The 25,590-nt window shown below is 39.0% G+C and overlaps 1 protein-coding gene across 10 annotated transcripts; it reads right to left on the minus strand.

Annotated features, from left to right (window-relative positions):
• Positions 1 to 998: 998 nt before the first annotated feature.
• On the minus strand, positions 999 to 18,508 carry C9orf72 (C9orf72-SMCR8 complex subunit). Of its 10 annotated transcripts, XR_007505060.1 has the most exons (12): positions 17,858 to 17,981; positions 16,159 to 16,644; positions 13,026 to 13,085; positions 12,025 to 12,120; positions 11,298 to 11,362; positions 9,102 to 9,174; positions 5,963 to 6,079; positions 5,095 to 5,330; positions 4,533 to 4,590; positions 3,897 to 4,006; positions 3,444 to 3,818; positions 999 to 1,638 (listed from the first exon to the last, which is right to left on the minus strand). XR_007505060.1 is itself a non-coding variant. In XM_049794901.1 (11 exons), the coding sequence occupies exons 2-11, from the start codon at positions 16,618 to 16,620 to the stop codon at positions 3,632 to 3,634; spliced, it is 1,464 nt and encodes a 487-aa protein (XP_049650858.1). In that variant the 5' UTR covers positions 16,621 to 16,644; positions 18,223 to 18,508; the 3' UTR covers positions 999 to 3,631. The 10 variants fall into 10 exon arrangements, 9 of the variants coding, with proteins under 9 accessions (XP_049650858.1, XP_049650856.1, XP_049650859.1 ...); XM_049794901.1 differs by lacking the exon at positions 17,858 to 17,981 and adding an exon at positions 18,223 to 18,508 and having other exon boundaries at positions 999 to 3,818; XM_049794899.1 differs by lacking the exon at positions 17,858 to 17,981 and adding an exon at positions 18,000 to 18,083 and having other exon boundaries at positions 999 to 3,818.
• Between the last annotated feature and the right edge of the window lie 7,082 nt (positions 18,509 to 25,590).

The raw sequence follows: 25,590 nt of genomic DNA on the forward strand, positions 1-25,590 counted from the left end.
TATCACATGAACAACCTTGTAAATAAGGCCATGCTGCCACGGAGTTTCCTTGGTGTTTTGCCCAAGTAGGAGGTGTAACAGATCTCTGTTAGCTCTATGCCAGGACCGAGGTAAATGACACAACCATGTTCTGTTCATGTGCAAAAAACTCCTCTGCATACTAATGTATGTAGTTTATGCCTCTTTAGTCTTTAAGAGAGAACAAAGTATATTCTTTGTAGGCTCTGATTAGACAACAGAGGTGAGTGACATGCCTGTATGAGACTGCCCTCACATTTTGGACCACATTCCTTTGCCTTCACAGATCTGAGAGCAGGAAGAGAAATCTTTCTAATGCCTTTTCTCAGTAGAGGATGGAGTGTAGAAGTCCTGGCACTCTGTATTGGTATAATGTGCTGGTGGCTCAGCGATAACAACATTACCAAAATACCCATTTCGCTGTGGAATAAAACTGACATTACAACATACTGATACATAGACTGGGAATATCCTCTGCAGTCCTCACAAATAAGACATTCTAGTGGATGTCTTTCTGTGCTACCTTTATAGGTATGCAAAGACCAGAAATCAAGATTGGGGAAAATGTGCTACTAAAAATGCTCTAAAACACTACTCCCCTTTCAAATCCAACTGGAAGAAATAAACTTGCTCTATATTCTTTTAACTGTAAGGAACTAAAATTCTGAAGAAAGGTACTCACTGATTGCTAGATATAAGTGAACTCCTTAAAACATTTCTAAATTCTCACATATGGGACTATAACTTTTTAAAAGTAGAGGCTAAATTCTTATTTGAGCACATCAGAGGCATAGCAAGTCACACCAGTCTCGGACTGAAATGAGTTAAGTCCTTAACAGAAGTGGAGGAACTAAGTAACAGATGACTTTCTAACAATGGCAGTCTATATGGAAAAAGGTTTCTTCTTTATTTCAAAGGATAAAATATAACTATTCTATCAGACACAGAACAGAAATTTCTATGAAAAAAATCTAGAGCAATTAAAGTAAAAAATTGTGCATGGATTTTATTAGAACACTTTGTTCCTGAGCAAGATTTACAACACAACATGCAGATGCATTTAATAATTTACTTCACCATACATTCTGCAGCTCTGACAGTGCAATTGTGACAGTTGTGCAACAAAAGTAGCAAGTGAGAAAGTTTCCAGCATTTAGTAATTTCAAAAAGTGACAGGATCTTTAGTAAACAGAGCTTTACTGTTAGTAGTGTCAATGCTAAGTTTCCAATGGCTGTCAATGTGAAGTGATTAATTTCAGCAACACATTTAAAGCTCTTCTTTAGCCTTCACTACAACTTCTACATGAGAAGTTTCAGCAGTCTTTACATTTTTTTCCACAATCTTAAACATGAGAGTAAAAACTTAGCACAATCAGGCTCTTTTCTAATGGATCAATAATGGCAGGAAGACAAAAGAATCTCAGTGCAAGTAACTTATGTCAGCATAATTCTGACAAGTTCTTTTCGCAAAGCAGTGAGCTCATTGCAAGAGTCCTACAGGGACGTGCAGAAAACAACGGCTCCACAAAATGTAATCACATATTCAACCCGGTAATGCTGATGATGTTCCTTCACAAAAATGGTGTGCAGTGGGGCTCAATTCCACGTCTTTCAGAAGCACTAAATATTTAGAATCATAGAATCATTTAGGTTGGAAAAGACCTTCAAGATCGAGTCCAACCATTAACCATGTCCACTAAACCATGTCGTGAAGTACTCCGTCCACTCGCTTTTTTAATACCTCTAGGGATGGTGACTCAACCACTTCCCTGGGCAGCCCATTCCAATGTTTGACAACCCTCTCAGTAAAAATTTTTTTCCTAATATCTAACCTAAATCTCCCTTGCCTCAACTTGAGGCCATTTCCTCTTGTCCTATCTCCAGCCACCCAACAGAATAGACCAGCACTCACCTCACTACAACCCCCTTTCAGGTAGTTGTAGAGAGCGTTAAGGTCTCAGCCTCCTCTTTTCTAGACTAAACAGCCCCAAATTAATTGTGAATCTTTGTCTTTCAGGAAGTGTAAGGGAATTCTGGACATCTAAATAAAAAAGGACTGTATTCCTTTTAAAATCTGAGTATTGCACATTTCAGGAGAAGCTGTGAATCTAACTTTTGTTAACTTCCAACACCTCGCTGCATGAAAGAGCCACTAAAAAGCTATCTTGAAAACAGAAACCTGTTCTCCAAGGACAATTTTAGCAATAAAGCAGCTGTGGCTTCTTTAATCACAAGTGCAGCTCTTTCACAATGAATATTGATTTACGAGGTTATGCTTACACAATACAAATATATTCCTGTGTTTGCCCAAAAAGAAAAGAAATACAACAACATGCAGTACAGATGTACCACTGATTTAAATATAACACACACCAACCATGCGTCAGAACTCAAAAAAAAGGGTGTGGATTAACCTGATACCACACTGCTCTACATGTTTCTGAGAAGGAAAGGTTGAGGCATACAAATAGAAAAAGTGTTTTTATTTTCAAGCAAAGCAAAATTGGTGATGTGCTAAGATGAACTAAGAAGATGGGCAAGATTATTCACTAGAATTCACTTAGGAAAATGCTAATCACATTAGTTCATAGCTGTGCTCATCTCTGAATTAAGGATTACTAAATATATTAATGGCAATGCAAAAAAAAAAATATTACTGTTTTATCTTTTAGTTTGGCTATCACCATCCTGTTCTTTGGGAAGGTCTAATACTTTAATCTGAACCTTATTCTAACTGACAATGGAAAAAACAGCAGCAGTTTACAGACAGAAAGACTGACAACTGCTGCTGAATGACACAAGTTTTCTGCTTTGTGTTTTGAAAGAGCTCAATTATGCTGGATCATTGAACACTTCACTGCGGGATGGCCCAACAATCTGTGACAGAGTATCCTGGTTGGCACTTGCATGCAGAAAGCTGCTTAAATAATGACCCAGTTCCCACAAGCAGAGTGCTGCTATTTAAGCTGCTCATAGTCAACAGTTTGCACACAAGAATAGCAATTTGTAGTATATTAAAAATCCCAAACACTTTTAATGCTCTAAATGGAGGAGACAGTAGTGTTAAAAAGGGAGATGAGGGAAGACATATTTCAGATTTGTACCACATACATAAGAACAAACACTTTTAAAACCTCTTTGAAATGCCTGGAGGGCCCCTATTCTGCAATCTCCGTGATTATTCCATGATTAGAGAGGACATATGTATTGTTTTCTGTGGAAACACTAAATATACTGACACAGCAGAACTGGGAAAAACTGACACACACCTTAAGGAAGTCTCTCGGGAAAGAAAACTAAAATGCTTCCCTTTATCATACACCAAAACTTTTTCAAATTTATCTACTAAGCCGATATGGCAAGGGAACCTCTGGTAACATTTATTGTTAAAACAGACATAAGAGATGGATTCATTAAAATCATACTTGTCTAGTCAAGCTGATATTGCCTCTAAAAAGATCCCCTCCTGCTTCAGACAGACTGTAGTGTCACTGTGCTCCTAATGCTCCATCCTCAATCAAGTCAATGATTGTCACAAGCGTGGTGGTCACACTGGCAGATTTCTTTTCGTACCATGCAAGATTGCAATACTACACGTCAGTGGTGGAGAACTTTAAAACGTCATGAGCACATCACGTTCTTGTACACTAGTGTAGAACGGCTTCCCAAAGATAAAAGTATGTAGACCTGGTTTAATCTTCTCAGCCAAAGCCATTATTATGTTAAGATCGCCCTCTGCTGCTAAGTCAAGATCTACCTTTAAACTACGAAGAGACTTAAAAGGTTTTTTTCCTTTTTGCCTGTAAGAAAATAAAAAAGGTGTAAAAAAGAACAGAGGAAGTTTCTCAACACCTGCTTTCTATTATCTGTTCACTTACGTGTCATCCTCTACGTATTTTATTAAAGTTAAGGCTTTTCTATGAAGGACTAGTAGAAATTGTGCAAGGAAAGTACTCCTTAGAGACAAGCCAGGCTTCAGATGGAAGATCTATTAAAAATTATACAAAAAAAATAAGTAAACATGGAAATTCAAGTATCATTTTAAGAATGTGGAATATAAAGAAACATTACATAGACACATACATATCCTTAATTATGGCAAAGCAGGCATATTAACAGTATATTTGTAGATATACTCAACATCCTTTCTTAGTTTTCTAACCGCTCAGATGCAATAAATTAAGCTGTTTTACAATTCTGTTTGGATAAAGTATTGTTTTCCTTTTTAAAATGATATGAAATTAATCTCCATCAGGTAGCTTTCTCAATACGTAATTGTGGACACTGTTGCACAGCAATAGAAAATGTGCATTGTTTTTCATACATAAGGAACTTCAGTATTATACTACAAATAACACAAGTATTTTTCTCTCTAGTTATGCAGAGAAGAATCACAGCACTAGTATGAAAAAGAGCTACCAAGCCAACAAATTATCTTCATGTTAAATTATCTGTTACTAGGGCTCAAAGCACTGAACTTCAGTTCTTGTTCTTTCTGAAAAAGCAACAATTACCTGATCCAGGAAGGCTTTTACTAATGTATCTCGATGCAGAATATCTTGAAAGACATTTCTATAGAAAAGAAAGCAAACAAACGTGAGGTAATGCCATGGACACTAACTGTCCACCAGTTGTGCACAGCAACAGCATTACTGTTTACAATCTGGCAGAAATTAAAAGTGAATTCAAAATTTTAGTGATTTAAAATCCTGCTATTTTAAAAGCTAATCCAGAATTTTAAAACAAAACTTTCAGTTGTTATTAACTAAACCCAGGAAAGCCATTGGGCCCTGTCAAATACAACTAGGTCTGTTATGCACCTATTTAAAACAGGCAACAAAATTAAGATAACATGGTCAGATGTATCACTGAAAATGAGTTTCAGTAATATTTAATGCAATGAAACTACTGATGGAACTGGTAAACTCCTCCAAAACAAATGCAAGTACTGGAGCTGAAGAAGCTTATTAAAAACAAAAAACCTCATGTACTTCATCAGAAAGTACACTTTGTACTACTTTACTCTCTTGTCCCAAATCAAGTAACTTCTGAGAGATGTGACAGAGAAGTACATACAAATCAGGTGTGAAACTCTCATCTGTGTGGATAATATGATCCTGAGACATTTCTTCATCTGAATTAGCTCTCCAAAATGCTGTCAGCTCGGATCTCATGTATCGTCGTTGGTTATAGATGTGTTCATGACAAGGGGGCATCTGCTTCACTGTATTGACATCTACGTCTATATGTGTAGTAGGGTATGGGGCATACATTACTTGACGGAAAGGCAACACAAAGCTTCCTGTTGCATCCTGTTTTAGTGAAAAAAAAATTATTCTTCTAGTTACTTTTAAAAAAAAACAACAAAGCTATACTGGAACAAAACAGTATTAAAGCATCATGCCTAAATTTTAAATCTCATTTGTTTAGACACGTTTTGTTTGAGAGAACTGGTGGTTGTAGCCCAGTAAAAAGTCCTTCATACTGGATGTTTCCCTTAATATAATCATGAAAACAGGTACTGAGGTAACCTGTATATTACAGTATTGCATCATCTGCTTCATGAGCCCATTAACACTACAATATTATATTTATCTGGTAAGTTTAGACTGCTTGCTAGAGCAAGAAGCATTATTTTTCTATTAAAAATGCTTGGAAACTGTAGGATGGATGGACTGTTCTTTTTTTTGGTTTTGGTACAACACAAAAATTTAATGCCTTTTGGGATTCTAGCCCCAAGTAGCCAAAAGAGTATTATTATTATTGTACCTCGAAGTACAGGAACAATACTCAAGAAGTAGATGTGTTAGAGAAAAGACTGGCTTGGAATTTTAACATGCAAATAGTTACAAGGAAAGTGATAGTGCCAGATATGCACACGCATACACACATCAAAGAATGTTCCTACACTACAGAAGAATAGAACTACCCTAAGCTTACTTACTTTGAGTAAGCCTTGAACAAAAAGTCCTGATTCGTATTTGAAAGAAGACTCATTTCTACAGAGTCTGGAACACTTCCGCTCTGACGGTGTAAGAAACAGACACAACGTTCTCACAATCTGCATTAAAAAGAACAGTTTTGAAAAACATGAAAATGTAAGGAATGAACTGATCTTCAAATGGAATTTCTGATTAGAATATATTAGGCATTTCAAATTATGAACAAAAAAGTTCACCATGCTTATTAGAAAAGCCAAAACTTTAACAAGGTCACAGAACAGTGACATACTTCAATTATTAAGCTGTAAGCCATATTACTCCAACTCCTTGTCAAATAAAGAAAAAATCCTACACTTTTTGTCAAAGTTTGTTTTTTAGTCAACTACACAGAACAAATCACTTTTGCCTTCTGCTGCCTCTTCCTATTACATAAACATGAATTACTGTGATTACTTTCCTAGCCTTTTAAGCCTCTTGCTTTATTCATTCAGGCACAGTCGATTTCCTAAATAAGTAACCATGCTTATTTCCTCAGTAATTTCCTCAAACTTTCCCTTAAGAGCAACAAAGGTACTTCATTATCCATTTTCAAACTGCTGTGCTACTACAGCTACAAGTAACCATGCATTCTGCTAATCTTTCAGTCTTAACCTGTGGAGTCCTTCCTGTGTCTGTAAGGTGTTGGAGAAGGCTCTATCCTTGCACAATGTGTTTGTGCAGTACCTAAAAATGACAACCTAGTTTTTCACTAATGCTTTTTTGCCACTTCAGCAAGATACAATAGGTGTTTTTTTTTTTACTTTAAGGAAAGCTAAAGTATGCCATAAAGTTTTCTGAATATACTTTTTCTCCACAGGTACCACTATAGGACCTTTGTCATAGTCTCAGGACATGGGACTATTGTTATTGTATGGCCCAGAGGCCCCAGTGTAAATTGAAAACTTGTAAAGCTACATAACTACACAGAACCTTACCGTCACAGCAGTATTGGTATAGTCATTAAGCGTGGTGGTGCCTAATACCTGAAGGCTCTAGGATTGCACTTTTATGAAACCTTTCTTTTCATTCTCAGTTGCAGGAATATTCTGAATCAAAGAGGTTTATTAAAAGGACACAGCTGTGACCGTAAAGAGGCAGTAGATTTAGTGAAATACATCTACTCTCAAAGAAAACAACATTTCCTTCATGATTTATTTCTGAATATCCTAACTGAAAATTAACTTCAGTTTTTTTTATCAGAAGGGATGGAGTAACACCCTAACTGAATGCAAGTCAAAGGGAAATCTCTCTAAACAAAATGCCGATACATTGCAGTACACTAAAAGGAAATATGCTTAAGAAATATTGCAATGGACAGTAAACACAAGTGTATCTCTTCCAGCAGCTGCCTTCAGTTTATCTGAAACTAGCATTTTGGTATAATCAAAAAGCTGTATACAAAAAAAATACTTGGACAATTCTGAATAAGGAGAACATCCTCATTTGATTTTTCCCTCACATACTGGATAAGTTTAAAGTAAGCATCAAGAAATTCTCCATTTACACTAAAACATTAGAGGAAAAGCAGGGCAGGTGATAGTTTCATATTGGTTCAAATTAAATATTTCTTAACAAGCTTACAAGAGAGTTACTAACAGCATGGGGAAAAAAAAGTCTGCCACAAAAATGTAATTATTTTCTTGTTCTGAAATGACAGCTTCCAAGAGTGACCTTTTTTCCTCCCAAATAGACCATAATTATGTATATACTCTTCCCTTTTAAGAGGTACAGCTAATGCTGCTTATTTTTTCTAGACCTGAAAGCTCCTAAATATCATCCCTGATATGCTCCAGCCAGTATGACACACTGAGTGTTTTGTTTTTAGAGGACACGTTTTCAGGGGTTTAGATCTGGACTTTGCCTCTTTCTGGTTCTTCTGGAAAGATGAGTGTCATGGCTTAACCCCAGCCAGCAACTAAGCACCATGCAGACGCTCACTTCCCCGCCCCCGCCCCCCCAGTGGGATGGGGGAGAAAATCGGGAAGAGAAGTTAAACTCCTAGGTTGAGATAAGAATGGTTTAATAGAAGAGAAAAGAAGAAACTAATAATGCTAACACTAATAAAGTGACAATAGTAACAATAAAAGGATTGGAATATACAAATGATGCACAATGCAATTGCTCACCACCTGCCGATTGATGCCCAGTTAGTCCCTGAGTGGTGATCCCCACCCCACCCATTCCCTCAGTTTATATACTGGGCATGATGTCACATGGTATGGAACACCCCATTGGCCAGTTTGGGTCAGCTGCCCTGGCTGTGTTCCCTCCCAAATTCTTGTGCCCCTCTGGCCTTCTTGCTGGCTGGGCATCAGAAGCTGAAATATCCTTGACTTTAGACTAAACACTACTTAGCAACAACTGAAAACATCAGTGTGTTATCAACATTCTTCTCATATTTAACTCAAAACCACAGGACTATACCAGCTACTAGAAAGACAACTCTATCCCAGCTGAAACCCGGACAATGAGTCAAACCTAATTTAAGATCTACCAGCTGAACTGTACACTTACTTACCAATTAAGTATTAAACAGACTGAAGATGAAGTCAACACAAATACAGCTATGATGAAAAAATACACTGGAATTGCTGGAATGGTTTGAAGTCCTGGTAAGCTTGCCTGTTTCAACATGTTTGTTTGTGTGACTACAGGCTCAGCAGCTTTGAGGTTCCACGAAACATAAGCAGTTCATGATGCAGAAGTACATTTATTCCCCAGTGTTAAGAAAAATTATGCAGATACTAATTTCTTAAGAATACATGGAAAATACCCACTGCCATAGCTGAACTGAGCAAGCCAGTTCAGACCTCTTCAATTTGTGTATTGTAGCTAACAAAAAGCTCAGACTAATTTACTTGTTTATATAGAGTATCAATTAAATTAAATACATTGGTTTTCTATAGTTGCCAGAATATAACTGATAAGGCAGTTTTCAGGCAGAATTATCAACTGCTAGATGAATCAGATGAAGATAACCAGACAACAGTATTCTGTCCTTCTTCAACCCCAAGTATGTTTATAGATAAACCTTGTTCCAAATAACACACTAACACTCCTAACAGTCAGCATTTAAGTTTGGTTTATTAGAAAGTGCATTACCTTATTAACTTTTTCTGCGCTGCTTCCTACAACTACAGAACAACCACAGGTCTGCAGGTGTGAACTAATTGCACTGCAAATAAAAAGAAACATAGGTTAATACATTTAACCAGACATTTCAAATAAAACAATTATCATCTTCATAAGAAAAATGAAGTGCTTCTAGAGTAAATATAGGCCCATATCCATAGGGCTTCACACAGCTGTGTAGGTTACTGCTGAAATCCAAAAGTTCAATAGTATCTACATTTTCATTTTGATGAATAAAAAGACTGTCACTCAATATCTCCAAACACCAGTTACAGCACAAACAAAAACTGTCTATTGCTACTATCTAACTGTATTACAGAACCTGTATAAAATAAGCCATCTAAAGTAACAGAAGACATACTAATAATGAAGGATTCAAAAGCATCTATACAGAATACCTATTCCATGGTTGTCCCAATTTTCTGAAACTGTGGGTCAGAAACCCATTTCGGGAGACTTGGCAGGTAAACTGTTCTACTCTTGCTAACTACATGGGCAAGAGCATGTCACAAGCTTGAGTCCCTCAAAATACACACAGGCATGCTTGAAGTTGAGTGATCTTGTCTTGTGAATTGCCAGCAGCACACAGATCAGATTTAGTCTCCCTTAAGCTTGAAGGCTGCAGTAAATATAGCTGGACTAACCCTGACAACTCTTAACTTGTCCTTAAGAAACTTCTGTTGAGGTTTCTTATCCTTATCCTCCCTTTCCCCCTGTACTTTCTCAAACTAGCACCTGGCCGACAGCTTCAAAAAGTCTAGATACCCTAGATAGTCTAGGTAGTATTAAAAAATTTCTCCAATACCTGTGAATATACAAAAGTACATTTATACTATCTTACTGAAGGATGCATTGTATGTGATTAACCAGTTCTAATAAACACCTCTAATCGATAAGGATTATAATAGCTACACTCAGACTCTGAAATCCTACAGGTGGACTTTATAGTGGACCTGCTACTATTTCTCTTATCCAGTATATTCTAAGAGTTAAATTTAAGGTCATCTGAATACCTATGAGTTCTTCCTTTGGGGCAGAAATAGATGTTTAATTTCATTTAGAAGTTACTAAGAAAGCATAACTACTTATTTTAGAGGTTGGTATTATTAATATGGCAGTTAACTTAGTTCAATCCAATTTTTATTCAATGACATGTATAAATCCATACAACATTATATTTAAGACTTGAAATCTGAACCTAGATGAGCTAATAAGATTTGCAGATAAGCTAAAAAGCAGACATTTGGACCCTTCACACGAATGGCCACGTTACTCTTTTCCAGGCAAAATTTACAGGGAGAAGCAGCAGCACAAGAGATTAACCTGACACCCTACAGGCTACTACCTGCCCAATAAATCTCCATCTGTTATAAGAATAGCTCATCATTGTAGGATCAATGGCTCTAGTTGTTTACAATAATACACTCCATAACAGTCACTTCATTATTTCCCAAATTCTCTATGGAACTAAATACTACATTTTTGTGAAGAACTAGTTAATTTAACACATGAATTTCTGTAGTACTGAAAGCATATGTGACGCTGTATAAATAGATGGCACTAGGCACTACATAAACGAATGTGGTTACACCAGAGATGTTCTGAAAGGTAATGGACCATCAATTAAAATCTATGAAATATGCTTTCCCAGAGGAAGAGACTAAGATGCTCTCAAGTGCCACTACTTCCACTTACACATTAAAAACAGGGGGAAAAAAGAGAAATACACAATTTAATAATAACCATTCTATATGCCATACCATTAATGACTCTTATTCATAGTGTAGGCAGTAACCACAACCCATTTTTTTTGGCATTTCTTAAAAATGTAAGACTTAAGAGTTATATCCTCATAAACTTAAATGTAATTATCAAAGAAAAATTATATTTGGTGGAAATTCTGTTATCAAGCAAATGACTCAGTGACAACAGTCTATAGAGATGCAGCTATCAGCTCAGAGCCATTCTTATAAAACGACAGCAACTTCTGCCACATTTTGTAGACAAAAATTTCAAAAAGCCACATACATATCATCCTCCCATCTCCTATGAAGAAAACTAATCTAATACATGTTCACATGCACATAAAGATAGATATATACATACATATACACACACAGGTTTAAACTGTTTTACTGCAGGATAAATCAAAACTGAAATTCTTACTTGAGAAGAAAGCCTTCATGGCAACTATCCCCAATGTCATCATCATTTAGTACCGTGTCACTTATCTGAAATGCAAGTAAATATAAAGGAAGGTTAGACAACCTTCTGCAACACCTTCCAATTAATTGATTTTTCGTTTTAACGATAGGTGGGAACTGTTCGGGAACTATTTAAGCTAAGTTGTAAGACCGTCCAAAAAAGCACAACTTTAAAAAGACCTTCTGACTTTAGCCAAAGCATTTTGAAAATGAGAAAGTTACTCAATTATAAAACGTTCTTCACCAGTCATAAGTCAGATTCCTTTCAGCGGCTTTTTTCTATAACCTTTTCCAAAATACTTTAAATCAGTGCATGAGAGATCACTTCTACTTCCTCGAGAAGTTTAAACCACACTGAAACAAGTATCAACATTAAAACCATTTACCTCCCCATTCATTTTGCTATGCATCAAATAGCCTTTCCACTCCACTCTTAAAAACGGTATCATCCTATGCAGTCAATTTTGCTAAGTGCTGACCATAAAACCCGCTGCTTCTACTATTATATTTACCAAACTACAACAGTTATGTTAAACCATTCCCGACACCACTTAGGAGAACTTGATGTGAAACAACTGGGGCGTGCAAGAATTTATGACAACTGTGGGGTTTTGTCCGCCAAAGGGAGTAACAAACCAGAGTGCCAAAGCCACTTTTTTATTAAGAATGCAAAGAACGCAAGGACTTACATCTATTTCTTCCGGAACACTGTGTGATTTCATAGATGAAAGGAGTTCCATTACAGGAATGACCTCTCCCGTCAGCATTGGAATGATGCTCTGGCCCTGCACAATAAATAAAATGCTTGAAGTACAAGCACATTGTGCAGTATTAGAAGTTACTACTAACATGAACTTGCAATATTACATGCAAAACATCTTTAAATTCCTATTGTTTGGAAGTGTGGTATGAGTGGAAATTGATGCATAGACTTCTTGGGCTTTGCTCATCAATAATTATGAACTGGAAACATACATATTGCTTCTCAACATCACGTCTAAAATGTATTTCCAGGGTCCAATGCTAATTTTCACAGTAAGTTTGATTGGCCTAGACAAGTATTTGGAGTGAGATAATTTGATCATACCATATTACATGCAATTACTGTTAAGCATTTTAGATTCAAGTCTGATGTTTTAACAATGACAGGAAACCAAACACAGGCATATTAGTTAATAACACACAAAATTACTTATCTGATTTATCTATCACAAGAAACTGAAGCGGCAATTTCATATTTACAGTTTCAGAAATCAAATTCTTTGCACAGTCTTATCCGTTAGGTCTCCAACCATATTCCAACATGACAGACTCCGTATGTCTCTGTAACTTGAAAAGGTAACGACCTAGTGAAAAACCATCCTTGATAGGAGGCGAGGATGAATCTATGGAAGCTACTACCTTTACAGAGCTTCAAGTTCAAGTGACTTTCCTTTTCTGAAAGGTAATATTCTTCATAGATTTCCGTTTTACCCATAAAGTGATGAAATATATTGTCCTTCAACTTGTTCACAGCTTCCATCATCCTATCTTCAGAAACTTTGCCTCCTGTGCATGGCAGGTCAGCAGCCACTCCAAAGTATCTTCCTGGATCCCAAAAATAAGAAGCAGCACCAACTTCTACAGTCACCAGATGCAGTCAAATACTTTTGTGATGGTGTGCCATACGCATCAACCAGATGCCCCTTACCTGATCCTCCATTCTCTCCGTGCCTTCCAACACAATCTTCTGGAAATGTTCTTGCCTCTCCTGAGCAAGAGAAGCAGTTAAATATAAACGCTCTGGTATTTGTTTATATATGTATGCACACAACAGTCAAATGGTACAGTTTCTTCCCTGTGGAGTCACGCTTCTTAGATTCAAATTTCGACGTTCAAGTCTTTTTTCTTTTACAGAGTTGACATTAGCGGGAAGTGATGTCATTTTAAACAGACCAACATGCCCTGCTTTGCCCCCCACCAAACCTCTCACATGCTTGGCCAGGAGTAACAAGAAAGGGAGGGTGTGATGACAATGACAAAACATTAAGTTTCTTCATTACAAATCAAGAAAATGCCAAATTATCAGATTACAGTGAAGAATTCCATTTTAGGTATGGATTTTTATTTTCAAATGGATACAGACTGATGGAACCTCATGCAGCAAGAGAAAAGAGAGATCTTCAGAATGAGAAAAATTATTTGTTTGGGGACGAGGGTAGGAAAAACAAGACCTTTTTTTTTTCCACATCTTGAGACACTGACAAGTCTTCAAAACATTGTTTTTTAACCAAGTACAGGAGACATGAAACCTCAAAATACACAAAAGACAATGTACAAGAGACTGGACAAAGTTATCAAAACAGACTCATCAGCATCTGAGCAGCAAACTGGATTCAAACTGCAACTTACAATGGAATCAAGTTATTATTCACAAAGAGAATTTGGCATTAATCACTGGAACAATCAATATAATACCCCCAAAATGGAAGACGCTGTGAGAAATAATGGTAGCTTTTGCTTGATGCTGGCAGGTTATTGCATTTTTATTGATTACTTATTAGTTTCCTGTGACTGAACTACTCAAAGTTGATCAACTTCAAGTGGGAAAAGAGTTTACATGACTTTTTTTGAGCAGATGAATAGGGAACAAGCTACAGTAACTTGCCCTAAAACAGTAATAAAACTTGTCTAACCATTTAAAAGAAGCATCTGTGAAAAACAATACTGGAACGAGGCAGATTCCTTTGGGGCAACTCCATCCTTGAGTTCAGCGTCAGTGAAGTAAGACATCCTTGACAATGATGATCCTTTGCTTTAAAAGAAGTCAGTCTTCATGAAGATAGGGCTGAACAAATGGTGTGAGCCACTTCTTTTTAGAAATATAACCGCTCGAAATTATTAGACAAACATCTGTAACATAAAATTGAAGTAGATAAAAGGGGATTTTAATCCCATATAGATGACTTGCTTGGAGTTGCTTGTCTGTCTTTGCCAGTCTGACACTGTGCCATGTTTGTCCTAGTCCTTGAGGTGATGTTTCTTCTTCTACAGTCTAGCTGGAACTGTTGTCTGGCTCTACACAGAACTCATGAGAGCTGATAACCACAACCATTAGAAATTCCAGAACAGATACACAGTTCCTTTCAGATATGACTTCAACATTTTTTGTTCTGTTGTAGCCATAGTTGCTGAACTGCCTCAAAACGCAAACTACAAAATGAGACTGTTTTAATTCAGTATTATTATTCTACAGCTCAAGCCTAAAGTTTAATCTACATTTTCAAAGCAGTTTTCTCTCTTCTAGGTATGGCTGCAGAACTGCAGATATATGCAGGAACCTTTGATCTTCCTCCAGGAAAAAAAAAAAAAAAAAAAAAAAAAAAAGACAGACAATAGAAGTCTATTTCAGAATGTATCACTGTCTCAGCTAACCCAGCTGACCTATCTGCTTCAAGAACATCTGAAAAAGAATGAAGAACTTAATGACTGATTTCTGAGGAAACTAGTAGAAAACATTTTTTTTTGTCATTCTCAGTGCCACTTGATGGCTATTTCTACTGTGAAAACTTACTGATATGGATCAATGTCCAAAAAGAGAGAAGACCTACTATAGCTAAGGAAGATGGACAATTCTTATTTGACCACTCACATTAAAAGTCACTACAAAGGACACTAAACGACAGAGAAAGAATGTAAACAAGAACATGTGATAGCATCACTTACATCAAAAGCACTAACATCCAGCAGGCTTTTAGAAGACTAGGTCAGGAATGACACATTTGTGTTTCTACTATATTAGAAATAAACTCTATGTCCTATCCTTCCTCTGAAAAAAAACCACCCAGAAGTATGAAGAGCCAATGTGACAGAAAACACTGCCAGCCATCATCAGGCAATACAGCAAAAATCAGTGGAGTTTGTTCGGGTACCAAAAAGGAAACACCACCATAAAAATAAGCATCAGCTTATTATTTCTGGAATCTTAATTAGTTCAGATAAGAGCACTCAAAAAGGAAGTCTAAAGTATGTTGACTAGAAGTCTCAAAACAGAAGAGGAACAAAAACTTTATCAAACATGCATCACCATACACATTACAGCTGACATGCAATCTACTGCTCTAAGACAACTTGTACTCCATGAAGACCACAGAGATGTTAATTTTTCTTGTTAGAATGTTATTTATTTTAAACAAAAATACATAACAATTTTCACTTCATAAGGAATTATCCATAATGTATCCAAAGGTAAGAGTTGCAATTCTTAAGAAAAATCTAGCATGTTTTCCTTTTGAATTTCAAAAGTAGAAATATCTGGACTAAAGGAGATGTAATTTTCCTGGTTCTCCCACTAGTTTTACACAATTTAACACCTGCCAAACTGTTTGTTGATACCCTTTTTTTGAAAAATAACACTGTAATAACAATGACAACATTAATTGCATCAGTTCCCTCTTCTGGAACTCAACAGTGAAAACAATGATTTGAAACACAGTAAATTTACAATTCTACCTAGTTTAAATACACTAATTAACACACTTAAAAGCAAAAATTTATATCAAATTCACAGAGATTAAGATCTGTACAGGATACCTGTTTCACTGAGATAGCCTGGTATAGGTTATATAATATTACCAGGATAAATCATGTGGCTAAAAACCCCAGCCTTGAATTTGCTGACATATTGATAACTTTTAACCTTCAAAATTGTATACTTTTAGATGTCAACATCCTCTGAGCTTTTGTGTATGACTTGCTACATAACAAGTGTCACAGAATCTTAATTCTTGCTTTTGCTCAAGATAACTTGGACAACTGTTTTTAGTAATGAACAATAAACTTACCTTGTGCATCCATATTCTTCCTTTCCTTATAATATGTGTTAACCTATCCACGCATACTCTGTGAAGTGGCAGGTAGAAGCCAAGTTCACTTTGTGGAAGTATAATTGATAGTCCATACGTGCTTCTGTCTCCATTCCAGTTTCCATCAAAGATTAATGACACAATGATTACCCTTTTTTCTGCCAAGACGAAGAACTTCACATCTATTGCACCGCTTTCTGCATTCCGAAGTATTTCTCCATTCAGGGTGTGGTTAGCAAGAAAAGTTATTTCACCATCACTGAGAAGTACCTGTTCTGTCTTTGGGGCCCAGATATGCCGCACTCGGGGGCCAAGAATATTGTCCCAGTAAGCAAAAGTGGCAGCTAGTAGAGGTGACTCGCCATTCAAAGAGATCTCTGTTTTAGCAACTGCAGGAGATGGTGGTGGACAAAGAGCTGACATGCCTGCTTCCTCTCTCATGTATAACTGAAATGCTTACGTTACCTAAAAAAAAGTTTTCATAGAAAAAAACAAGATCAGAGCTGCGCTCGTTATTATCTCATCTTCTTTTGTTTCCAAATAAGACTTCAAGAGACAACCTGACTTCTGCACCTGAGATTTCACTGTAGACTTCATTCAAGAAGGAAGCGTATATGCATACCTTCCACATAATGAAGTGGTACGCTTTACAAGCTTTAGTCAGTCAGACCTCAAATACCCTTTACTCACTACACTAGTATGATGAGCCTGCACAACATTCAACTTGTGTAAGAAAACTGACAAATGCTATATATATCCTTTACATCACGGTGACATGCAGGGTGTTGCGATACGAGATGAATATTTAGCACTTGGTAGAATCTATTGATGGAAAATTCTTCATAGGCACATAGACATTTGTGTGTGCGTACACACAAATCCTTAAACATTTTCCCTAGCAACTTACCCGTTTTGATAGAGCTTCCCCATTTTCATGGGGCTGCAGAAGATAACAGGAAGTTCCACCTTCCCTAAAAGTTACGCTACAGTCACAGGAACGCATTAAATAAAAAAGTTTTACCGACAAATTCAACCCAGGATGGAAAACTCTAAAAGATAAAACACACTGCTCTCGACAAAACCTCACATGACCACAACTCAGCCTTCCTTTCCTCTCTGCCTGCAGCGCTCCCGAGGGGACACCCCCGGAGTATCTAAGGAGCAGTAACAGCCACCTCACCGACACAGCTGTAACCCGCCAGGCCTCTGGCACCGTTCCGTTCCATGTATCTGAACTTTCTTTCTTTTTTTTTTCTTTTTCCCTCTCATCAGCGTCCCTAGTAAGATCGTCCAGATGCATTTCCTCACAGCGGGAGGGTAAAGCACCCTCCTCCGGCTCCTTCTCCAGGCCGGCTGAACACTAGGCCGTCCCCTGCCAGCCGGTGACCAGCCCGGAGGGCAGCGGGGAAGCCGAGGCCGTTTGAGGCTCTACGTGTGCCTTCACAGTTTTCAGGGAAGACGAAAGAGCGCGTCAGCCACCCCTGCTCCCTTACGCTCACGGGCTGACGAGAGACTCCCTCCCACCGCAGCCTCTCCAGGAAAGCCAGCCGCCGCCGCCGCCCACCACGGCAGCCGCGGCACACGACGGCCGCCCGCCGGCAGGAACACCGCGCTCCCAGCCTGGATCAGGCCCCTTTCACACCCTCCAGCTCTGCTCCGAACTAAGGAAAGGACCCACCTCTCGGGGAGGCGGTTGGGAGCCGAGCTGCGAGGGGCCCCAGCTCCCTCCCTCCGCGAGACGGAGACGGAGACGACGACGACAGCCGCCGGGACGGAAAGCGCAAACCCTCCCCGCCGCCCCTGCCCCGCGCCCGCCTCACCTCCTCACCAGCCGCCGCCCCGCGCATGCGCCCGCCCCCCTCCCGCCTGCCCACCCGGCGGCTGGCCTCAGCAGCGCTGCCGCGCAGGCGCGGCGCCGCTCCTCGCCGGCGGTGGGGGGGAGGGGAGAGGAGCGGGCGGTGCTGGCGGGCGGGGACCCGGCCTGCCCGAGCCGTTGCCAGGGCGGCGGCGGCGGCGGCGGCGGCAGCAGGAAGGTGGCGTTACCTCACGGGCGGCGGAGGAGAAATGGCGGCCGGCGGCGCAGGCTGCGCAGAAGCGCCTGGGTGCTGTGGCAGCTGCCTCCGCCGCGGCGGAGAGGGCGGCTCCGGTGTGCCCGGGGAAGTGTAGTGCGTGTAAGCCGGGGCCCTCTGTGGGAGGGAACAACCCCAACCCAGCCCCGGGCGGGCGGGAAAACCAAGTGCAGGTTGTGAAGGAAGGCCAGGAGGCCCCGGCTGCCGGCGCTGTGCCGGGTGCGTCGTTTTAGGGAGGGGCTTTTAGGCTTAAAAGAAGAAGTTAATAATGACAGAATTAGGCTAGTAGCCAAACACACTGCATGCAAAACAGTGAAGGTGCGCTTGTTTGAGCTTCCTTTAGTTTTACAGCTGCATGGTAGCGACATTCCATCACTTCTGCCATCCAGTCTGGATGAAAATCGCCACAGTCACATGTAAGAGGCATTTGTTTATTTACAGCCTAGAAAGGAGAGAGACCCCTCTGATGTGACGGCACACGCCCGGCCCTGCAGGCTCCCTCACTCTGCCGTACCCGGAGGGGCTGGCTGTGTCTAGAGCAGCTTGCAGTGGCCCGTACAGAAAGTCTTAGCAGGGCACAACAGACCTGAAACGCGGTGTATTGAGCCTTACGGTCCCAATTTATCCACAAAGCCACCTTCCTCAAAATGCCTTTTAACGTTAGGCAATTTGAATAGCTTCACATCGAAAAATGTAGTCTTCAGCCTGCTAAAATTTGCTTTTTAGATTACTTAAATTAAGGATTTTTAAAACAAACACTGAATCTAAAATGACTTATGTCTGTATATTGGATTGTAGTTTTAGCTTCCGAGAAGCAGACTTCCAATAAAAACAAATTACCACAAAATTTATGTAATGATTATACAAGAGCTTGGAGGAACAGCAGAATTAAACTCTAGTTTTAAAAGTTGCTGATATTTAATTTGCTGAATTCAAAGATTAGGCATCAAACTCTGTGGAACTTCACTTCTTATCTCTGGTATAAATGTAAATCTATGCAATTTATAAAAAAACCCCAGGTTTTGTGCATTTAGTTTACCTTTGAACAGTGAAGGTAAATGAATGTAAACTTCTCATATAGTTGTAGACGCTAAGCTCTATGGTAAGGTAAGAAAAGTGCATTGATGTTAGATAAGTAATGGTGTAGGAAAAGTGGGCTTCAGGGGTGGGCAAGTAGGGTTTATCTTTATTTTGTCACTGAATTGTCATGTAGCCTTGCATAAGACACTTGGTAGTGCTGCATCAATTTTCACATCAGAAACTGCTTTAAGAATTCTACGTTTAAAAGCAAATCACGGTGCTTTGTGCAAAGAAATATTAGCATGACTTAAAAATCCTTTCTTTTTTCTTGGAAGTAATAGATGAGTCTCTGTAATTGCTGCAGTGGTGTTATTGACAGAATGAAATTTCTACCTGTTGTAGAAATATTGACCCTTGTCTGGTTGTTTGTTTTGTTTTTCTCTTCAGTTTTTCATGCTTTCTTCAGGAAGAGGAGAGAGTAAGAATCCCATTGCATATAATTTGGAGAGACTAACAATATTTCTGCAGGTGCCTTCTGTGGACGCATCAGAGATGTGGTGACAGGCTGCAGTGTAAGCAGATTTTTTTTCCCCTGACAGAGAATACATCTGGCTATGAAGCCTAATGCTGCACAGCTGCAGAGAAATTAATTAGAGAGTGTGGAACACAGAGAAGAGAAAATGAGCTTAGGCTCTGAGCTCAAGCAAAAACACATTTCAGTTTTATTTATTTATGTTTTGAGTATGGCATCCTGAATCATCATCGTGACTGATGTCATGCTTTAAAATAAGGGAGTACATAGGCAAAAAGGGAAAGGGATGAAACAAAATGCAGTGGAATTCAACTGCTCAGCCTGGTGGAGAAAGGCCACGGAAACACAAGGCATTACCTAGCTACCCTGTTGCACTGAAAGCATGCATGTGTTCAGGCCAGTGCAAGTTTGCACCACTGCAAAACCTGATCTTGAAGAAAGCTAATTTCACAGTAATAAAAATAATGTTTTCCAGCCAGATCAGACTGCCGCAAAAATTAATACACAGGGTAAGAGAGAGCAAATGGGAAAGCTTGGTTGAGGTTGCAAGAAGCAGGAACGCTTGGTGGTGGTGCAGAAATCAGTGCTGAGGTTACACTTTATGCACATATAAGCAACATAAAGCCAGATTCAGCTCTAGAAAAAACAAAGCTTGCACTACCCTATCCCCAGCTATTCATTCCTACAACAGGGGAAAGGTGGGACTTTCCGCAGTATCTCTGATTGATGGTTTAAGGTTGTAGTTTCTCATCCATGTTAAAACCAGTGAAGTATGCTTGCACTCTCACTGTCATGCTTATGGAGTTTCTTGTTACCAGTTTTAACTTGTTCTTAGGAACACTGGCTTTAGGAAGTGCTAGGGTCCATGGAAATTTGAGCTTGACCTGTGAATATAAATTAATTTCACACAACTTCTAGTATTGATTCTAGCAGCATCCCACCAGTTGTTTGTATCTGAGCTATCCCAGGCTGCTGTCATTATCATGTTAACACTTTGCAGATCACTAAATGGACGGACATGGCAGTGTGGGGACCCATTAATAACAGTGACAGAAAGCAGCCTACAATTCTAGCGCCACTCTGTGGAAGTTAATTTTCAAATGGAAGTTAAGGATGCAGAATTTTGGAGCACTGAAGTATTTTATCCTGAGGACTCCCATGACTTTTTTTTTTCATGATCCTTTTACACATGGAAAGGGTGATTTGATCTCTTAAAGAAAAGTATTGTACCTCTTCAAGCCCACGTGACAGTGGTAAAATTACAACAAAAGATTTATGGGAGGCAGTGATATAGAGAATGAACTACTAATTGCTCAATGATTGTCTCTCTATAACTTTACATATGAGACAAAGACTGGTGTTTGTAAGAAGGAACCATGAACAATCACAAAATCTTGTCGAGAAGACACAAGTAGAGGCCTTGCTTGAATAGATAGGGCTAGCAAAGGTACGAACTCCTGCCTTTGTTCTCATAACCATATGATTCTTGTAACACTGCTTACCAAGGACTGGTGTCTGTCAGGGATTAAGCTTGTCAGGGACCGATACTCGTCAAGGACGGATGCGTCAACCAAGGAAGTGATAATAAGAACTGAAATATAGGTCTAAGATAAGGTGTATGAGAAGCAACCATAAAACTGTTATAATTGCCTAGTAAGAAGAGAGCATGCGTGAATGACTAAAGTTCATCTAAAGGACAGAAGAGGAAGAAGAAGATAGAACCCCTGAAGAAGTAAACGACCACCAGAGACAAATCTGAGCATGCGCAATGATGACATATACATTTTAGAATTGCTGACACATGCCTTTTTAATTACTCCGCCTCACTTATGCATATGTATGTTTTTGTATTGAATAACCTCATGAATATGTGTATTTACATTGTATAAATTTCTGGTAAATTGGGCAACGGTGTGCACGATAGGTGGAGCGATCCCCCGTGCAACCAGCGCTGTCAATAAAGAATACCTACTTAATAGTTAATCAAACTATTGAGTTAATTTCTTTGAATCAGCAGAATATACATGGCTAAAGAGCTTTCAGACAATAGCTGCTTTGGAGCTCAGGGAGCACTGGGCTTCCTCTATCTGGACAGTTGTCCCTAAGTTTTACACAACAGCAGTTCACCTTTGTATGGGTTGGATAGAAAGACTATGGATTTAGGCAGGAAAGATAATTAACTCTTGCTTGCTGTTGAAATCACACTGTCAGTTCCTCTTAAGCTGCCACAAATTTAAAAAATGGAAACCCAAATCTGGTGTCTTTAAAGATGCTTAGCATTGATTAGAAATACTTATAATAAAAAATTCCAAAGATGATATTGTTTTATTTATGAGGGAGCCGTGGTCATGTAAGCTCCAAGTTTTTTGTTGATTTCATAGTTGTTTTCCAAACACAGCAAGAGAGGTTCTGCTATAATAAGCATCAGAGTAGTTTTGACTTGGCAAAATGGTAGGAGCATGGAGTCCACACCATATTGCTGCAGCATCAATTAGAAATAAATAAATTGCAAAACTCAAGGAGAATCCACCACTGAGATATACCCAGCTCTGTTGTTTTATTCTAATGCCACTGAAGGAGGATACTGTCTCAATAAGACTATAAATGATGTAAAAGCAAACATACAATAATCCATGTAGAGTTTAAGCTGGAGTGTGGAGATAGACATGTCACTTTCAATAAATAACAGATAACGTCCTGTGATTTGTTATATCTTCAGATGTGCTTTGTAAAATCAAGTTTCTCATAGCAGTAAGAGCTTAGCTAAGGATCGTTTCCGTGATCCAAGTTACTATGCTAGATGTATTTGTCTGACGTCTTTCTAAGACTCAGTGGCATTGTTCAGGTGCAGTTACACAGCTGACCTAAGTAAAATCTAAATTCACACAGCTGTTGAAAACAGCTGGTCTGGTCTGGTCTCTCCTCTCTTCCCAGGCCCAGGTGAGTGTTCCCACTTTCCTTTTTCTGCTTGTATTAACGTTTGTGTGATGATACAAACGCTGTACAACATATCAGGCTCACCTGTCTGAAAACCAATTTCTTTTTCATTTGTGTAGGTAGGCAGGCAAATGTAACTTTGGGAATAATATTGTACAGAAGCAAGCATATATCATGTCATATTAAGCTTTATAACAATAAACCAAAATTGGTCATAACCCAATACCATATTTTAAAATAGGAGTTGTATATGTTGGGAAATTTTCAAGTCTGAAAGATGCTGGAAAAAAAACTTCAATGAAAGCTTTCTTCAATACATGTTACAAATGAAAAAGGCAGGAGTAACTGTAGCATCACTTCATGTTAGGACCATTACATAAACCACTCTTCCTCAGTTTCACTTTTGTTGAGTTTTACTTCTCTTCTTGGGGGAGACTCTGAGAAGTATTGATGAAAATCTGTGGCAACATGCTGTTTTTAAAAGCTGTAGAAGCCCCTGAAGTTTGCCATGGCCATGCTTGTCACTGGCAATCAAGACATCTTAAAGGAGTTTCAAGCAGAGGAAATCTTGTCCTTTCCTCCAAGGCTTATGAATATGACCCAGTACTACCCTATTAGGACAGGCAGGTTTGGGAAATGTTTTAAAATATTCTGTTTGATTGCATTAACCTTTATCTACTAACAGGCAGAAGAGTATAAAGTCCTCTTATGGACCTTCCAGCTGCCATGAAAGGCACTCTTGAATTTTGGATAGCAAAACAGACCAGGTACCTGCCTTCACCAAGCAGACCGTGCTAAGGAGTTACTTTCCCTTCACAGTCAGCTATGGCTGAACAGGGTTAGTCAGGAAGTATGATATTTGATGGACACTTCTGTATCCTACTGTTTGTTTACATACTAGTACTTTTATTCATTGGATAAGTGACTTCAGGAAGGCCAGCAAAGACAATTTATATTCATTTTTCCTGTTTTTTTTTTCTCAAGTCCAAAGATTTTCATACTAAAACTGAAAATGAAGACTTTAGTTTGTTCAAGTTTTAAATTTAAAACATCACATATTTTGTAGTACCTTGCCCAGCTGTTTTCATGGATACATAGCCTTTTCATGAGCCCTGACATAAAAACTTTTGAGATGTGGTATTTCTGTACTTGAAGGTCTGTCTTCTTCCACTTTTAACAGAATATTCAAATACACTTTAAAAACACTGATTTTCTACTTCATTATTTCCAATGTAACTTCCTCTTGAAAAAAGGACACTGATTTTAAAGTCATCTGCCTTATTGCTGTCAGAAGTGTTACTATACCATGCTAGATGTAGGGAGTGCTTATTGTTTCTGAAGGAAGTATGTAACTTATAAAATTACCATCATGTTTTCTCAAAATACATTAATGTACACTCAAGTGGCATGGCAACATCCAGTTTCTATTTTAGCTTTGGAATGGGTCAGAGACATGCTGCAGAGTCAGTAGAGGCTGGTCAGGAGGTGGGTAACAAGCCCAAGATGGGTAAAAAGTTTTCTCATGTAGTATCTGAGGTTGATGCTCATAGGTTTAATACAAGCTTTTCCAGGGAAAAATGTAGGGGCTTTCTGAAGTCAAGGTCTGTCTCATGGGAAAACAGCAGGGTTATTCTGATACCACCGCTGTTTTGGTCTAGCCTTACCAGTTCTACTTAGTGTCGCCAAAGGACATTGCTCTGTAAGCAGAGGCAGTTTCCGTAAGACTTCTTGTAAACTAAAGGTCACTGGGGACAAGCAAGTTTCCTCAGGAGTCATCCAAGGTCAGACCCAAACTTGAAAGCAGCCATCAGGTTTCTCCTAGTGTTGTCCCATTTGAGACCCAGTGCTAAAATTTGCTCAGAGGTCAGCCAAAGTTGCAACTGCCACCAAAAGCAGGCATCATCAGTTTTCCTGCTGAATCCTCCGTATATGCAATTTTCTGTAGTCAGTCAGTTTGATTGAATCACTGACTGTTATGCATCTGCTTTTTAAATGTTATTCCAATAAGAAATGCTTTGCTTTTCACTTGTTACCTATGGCTTAATACCACAACATGTTAAAGCAATGTACAAAGCTGGTGTGATAACCTTTGGTAGCATGATATGTGCTTCACACAAGATGACTGCACTCATGAAATAATGAACCCTCGGGTGCAGCTTCACTTGAAACATAGCAAATAAGGCTGCAGGTGAGAGGTGGGATCTGCTATATCACGACTGTTCTTGACAGATTTTTCACCAACCTGACCAGCCATGAAAATGTGGCTTAGGTTCCTTGTTCATCTTTACGAGGAATGATTGCAGTGTGGAACTACAGGGTGTTTGGAGGGCTTGGGAATGTGGCAGAAGGCAGATGTCTACATAAAAGTTGTGAAAACCTACTAATACAGATGAGTCTTATCCTCACTACAAGAATAATTTTGATGTTTCTGGTATTTCACAAAGCTCTTTTAAGCATATGTTACTGGACTTGTTTTGTAATCATCAGCTGCTCTAGAACCGTAGAAATGTTTAAATCCCCATTGTCAAATTAGGATCTGAGTGTTCCATCATATTCAGTGACATGAAGTGAACCAGCAATCAATGAACTGTGCATTCAGGATCAGTGTCAGCAATATAATAGACAAACTGATACTAGATGCTGGCAAAACACTAATAGCCACTTGCACATGTTAATATGCCTGTCTCTAATCCCGAAAAGTTACAATGACATCCATGTATGCTGCCTGGCCCCCTCCAGTTAAATGGATGATTGGGTATGTAGGTCACAAGCTCATGTCCCCTATCCTGAGCACTGCTGTGTGTGACAGGGTGCTCCGGCTGTACCTGCACCTGTGTCATCCCTGCAACCCAG

The sequence above is a fragment of the Accipiter gentilis genome, chromosome Z (genome assembly GCF_929443795.1).
Source record: "Accipiter gentilis chromosome Z, bAccGen1.1, whole genome shotgun sequence".
NCBI lineage: Eukaryota > Metazoa > Chordata > Aves > Accipitriformes > Accipitridae > Astur > Astur gentilis.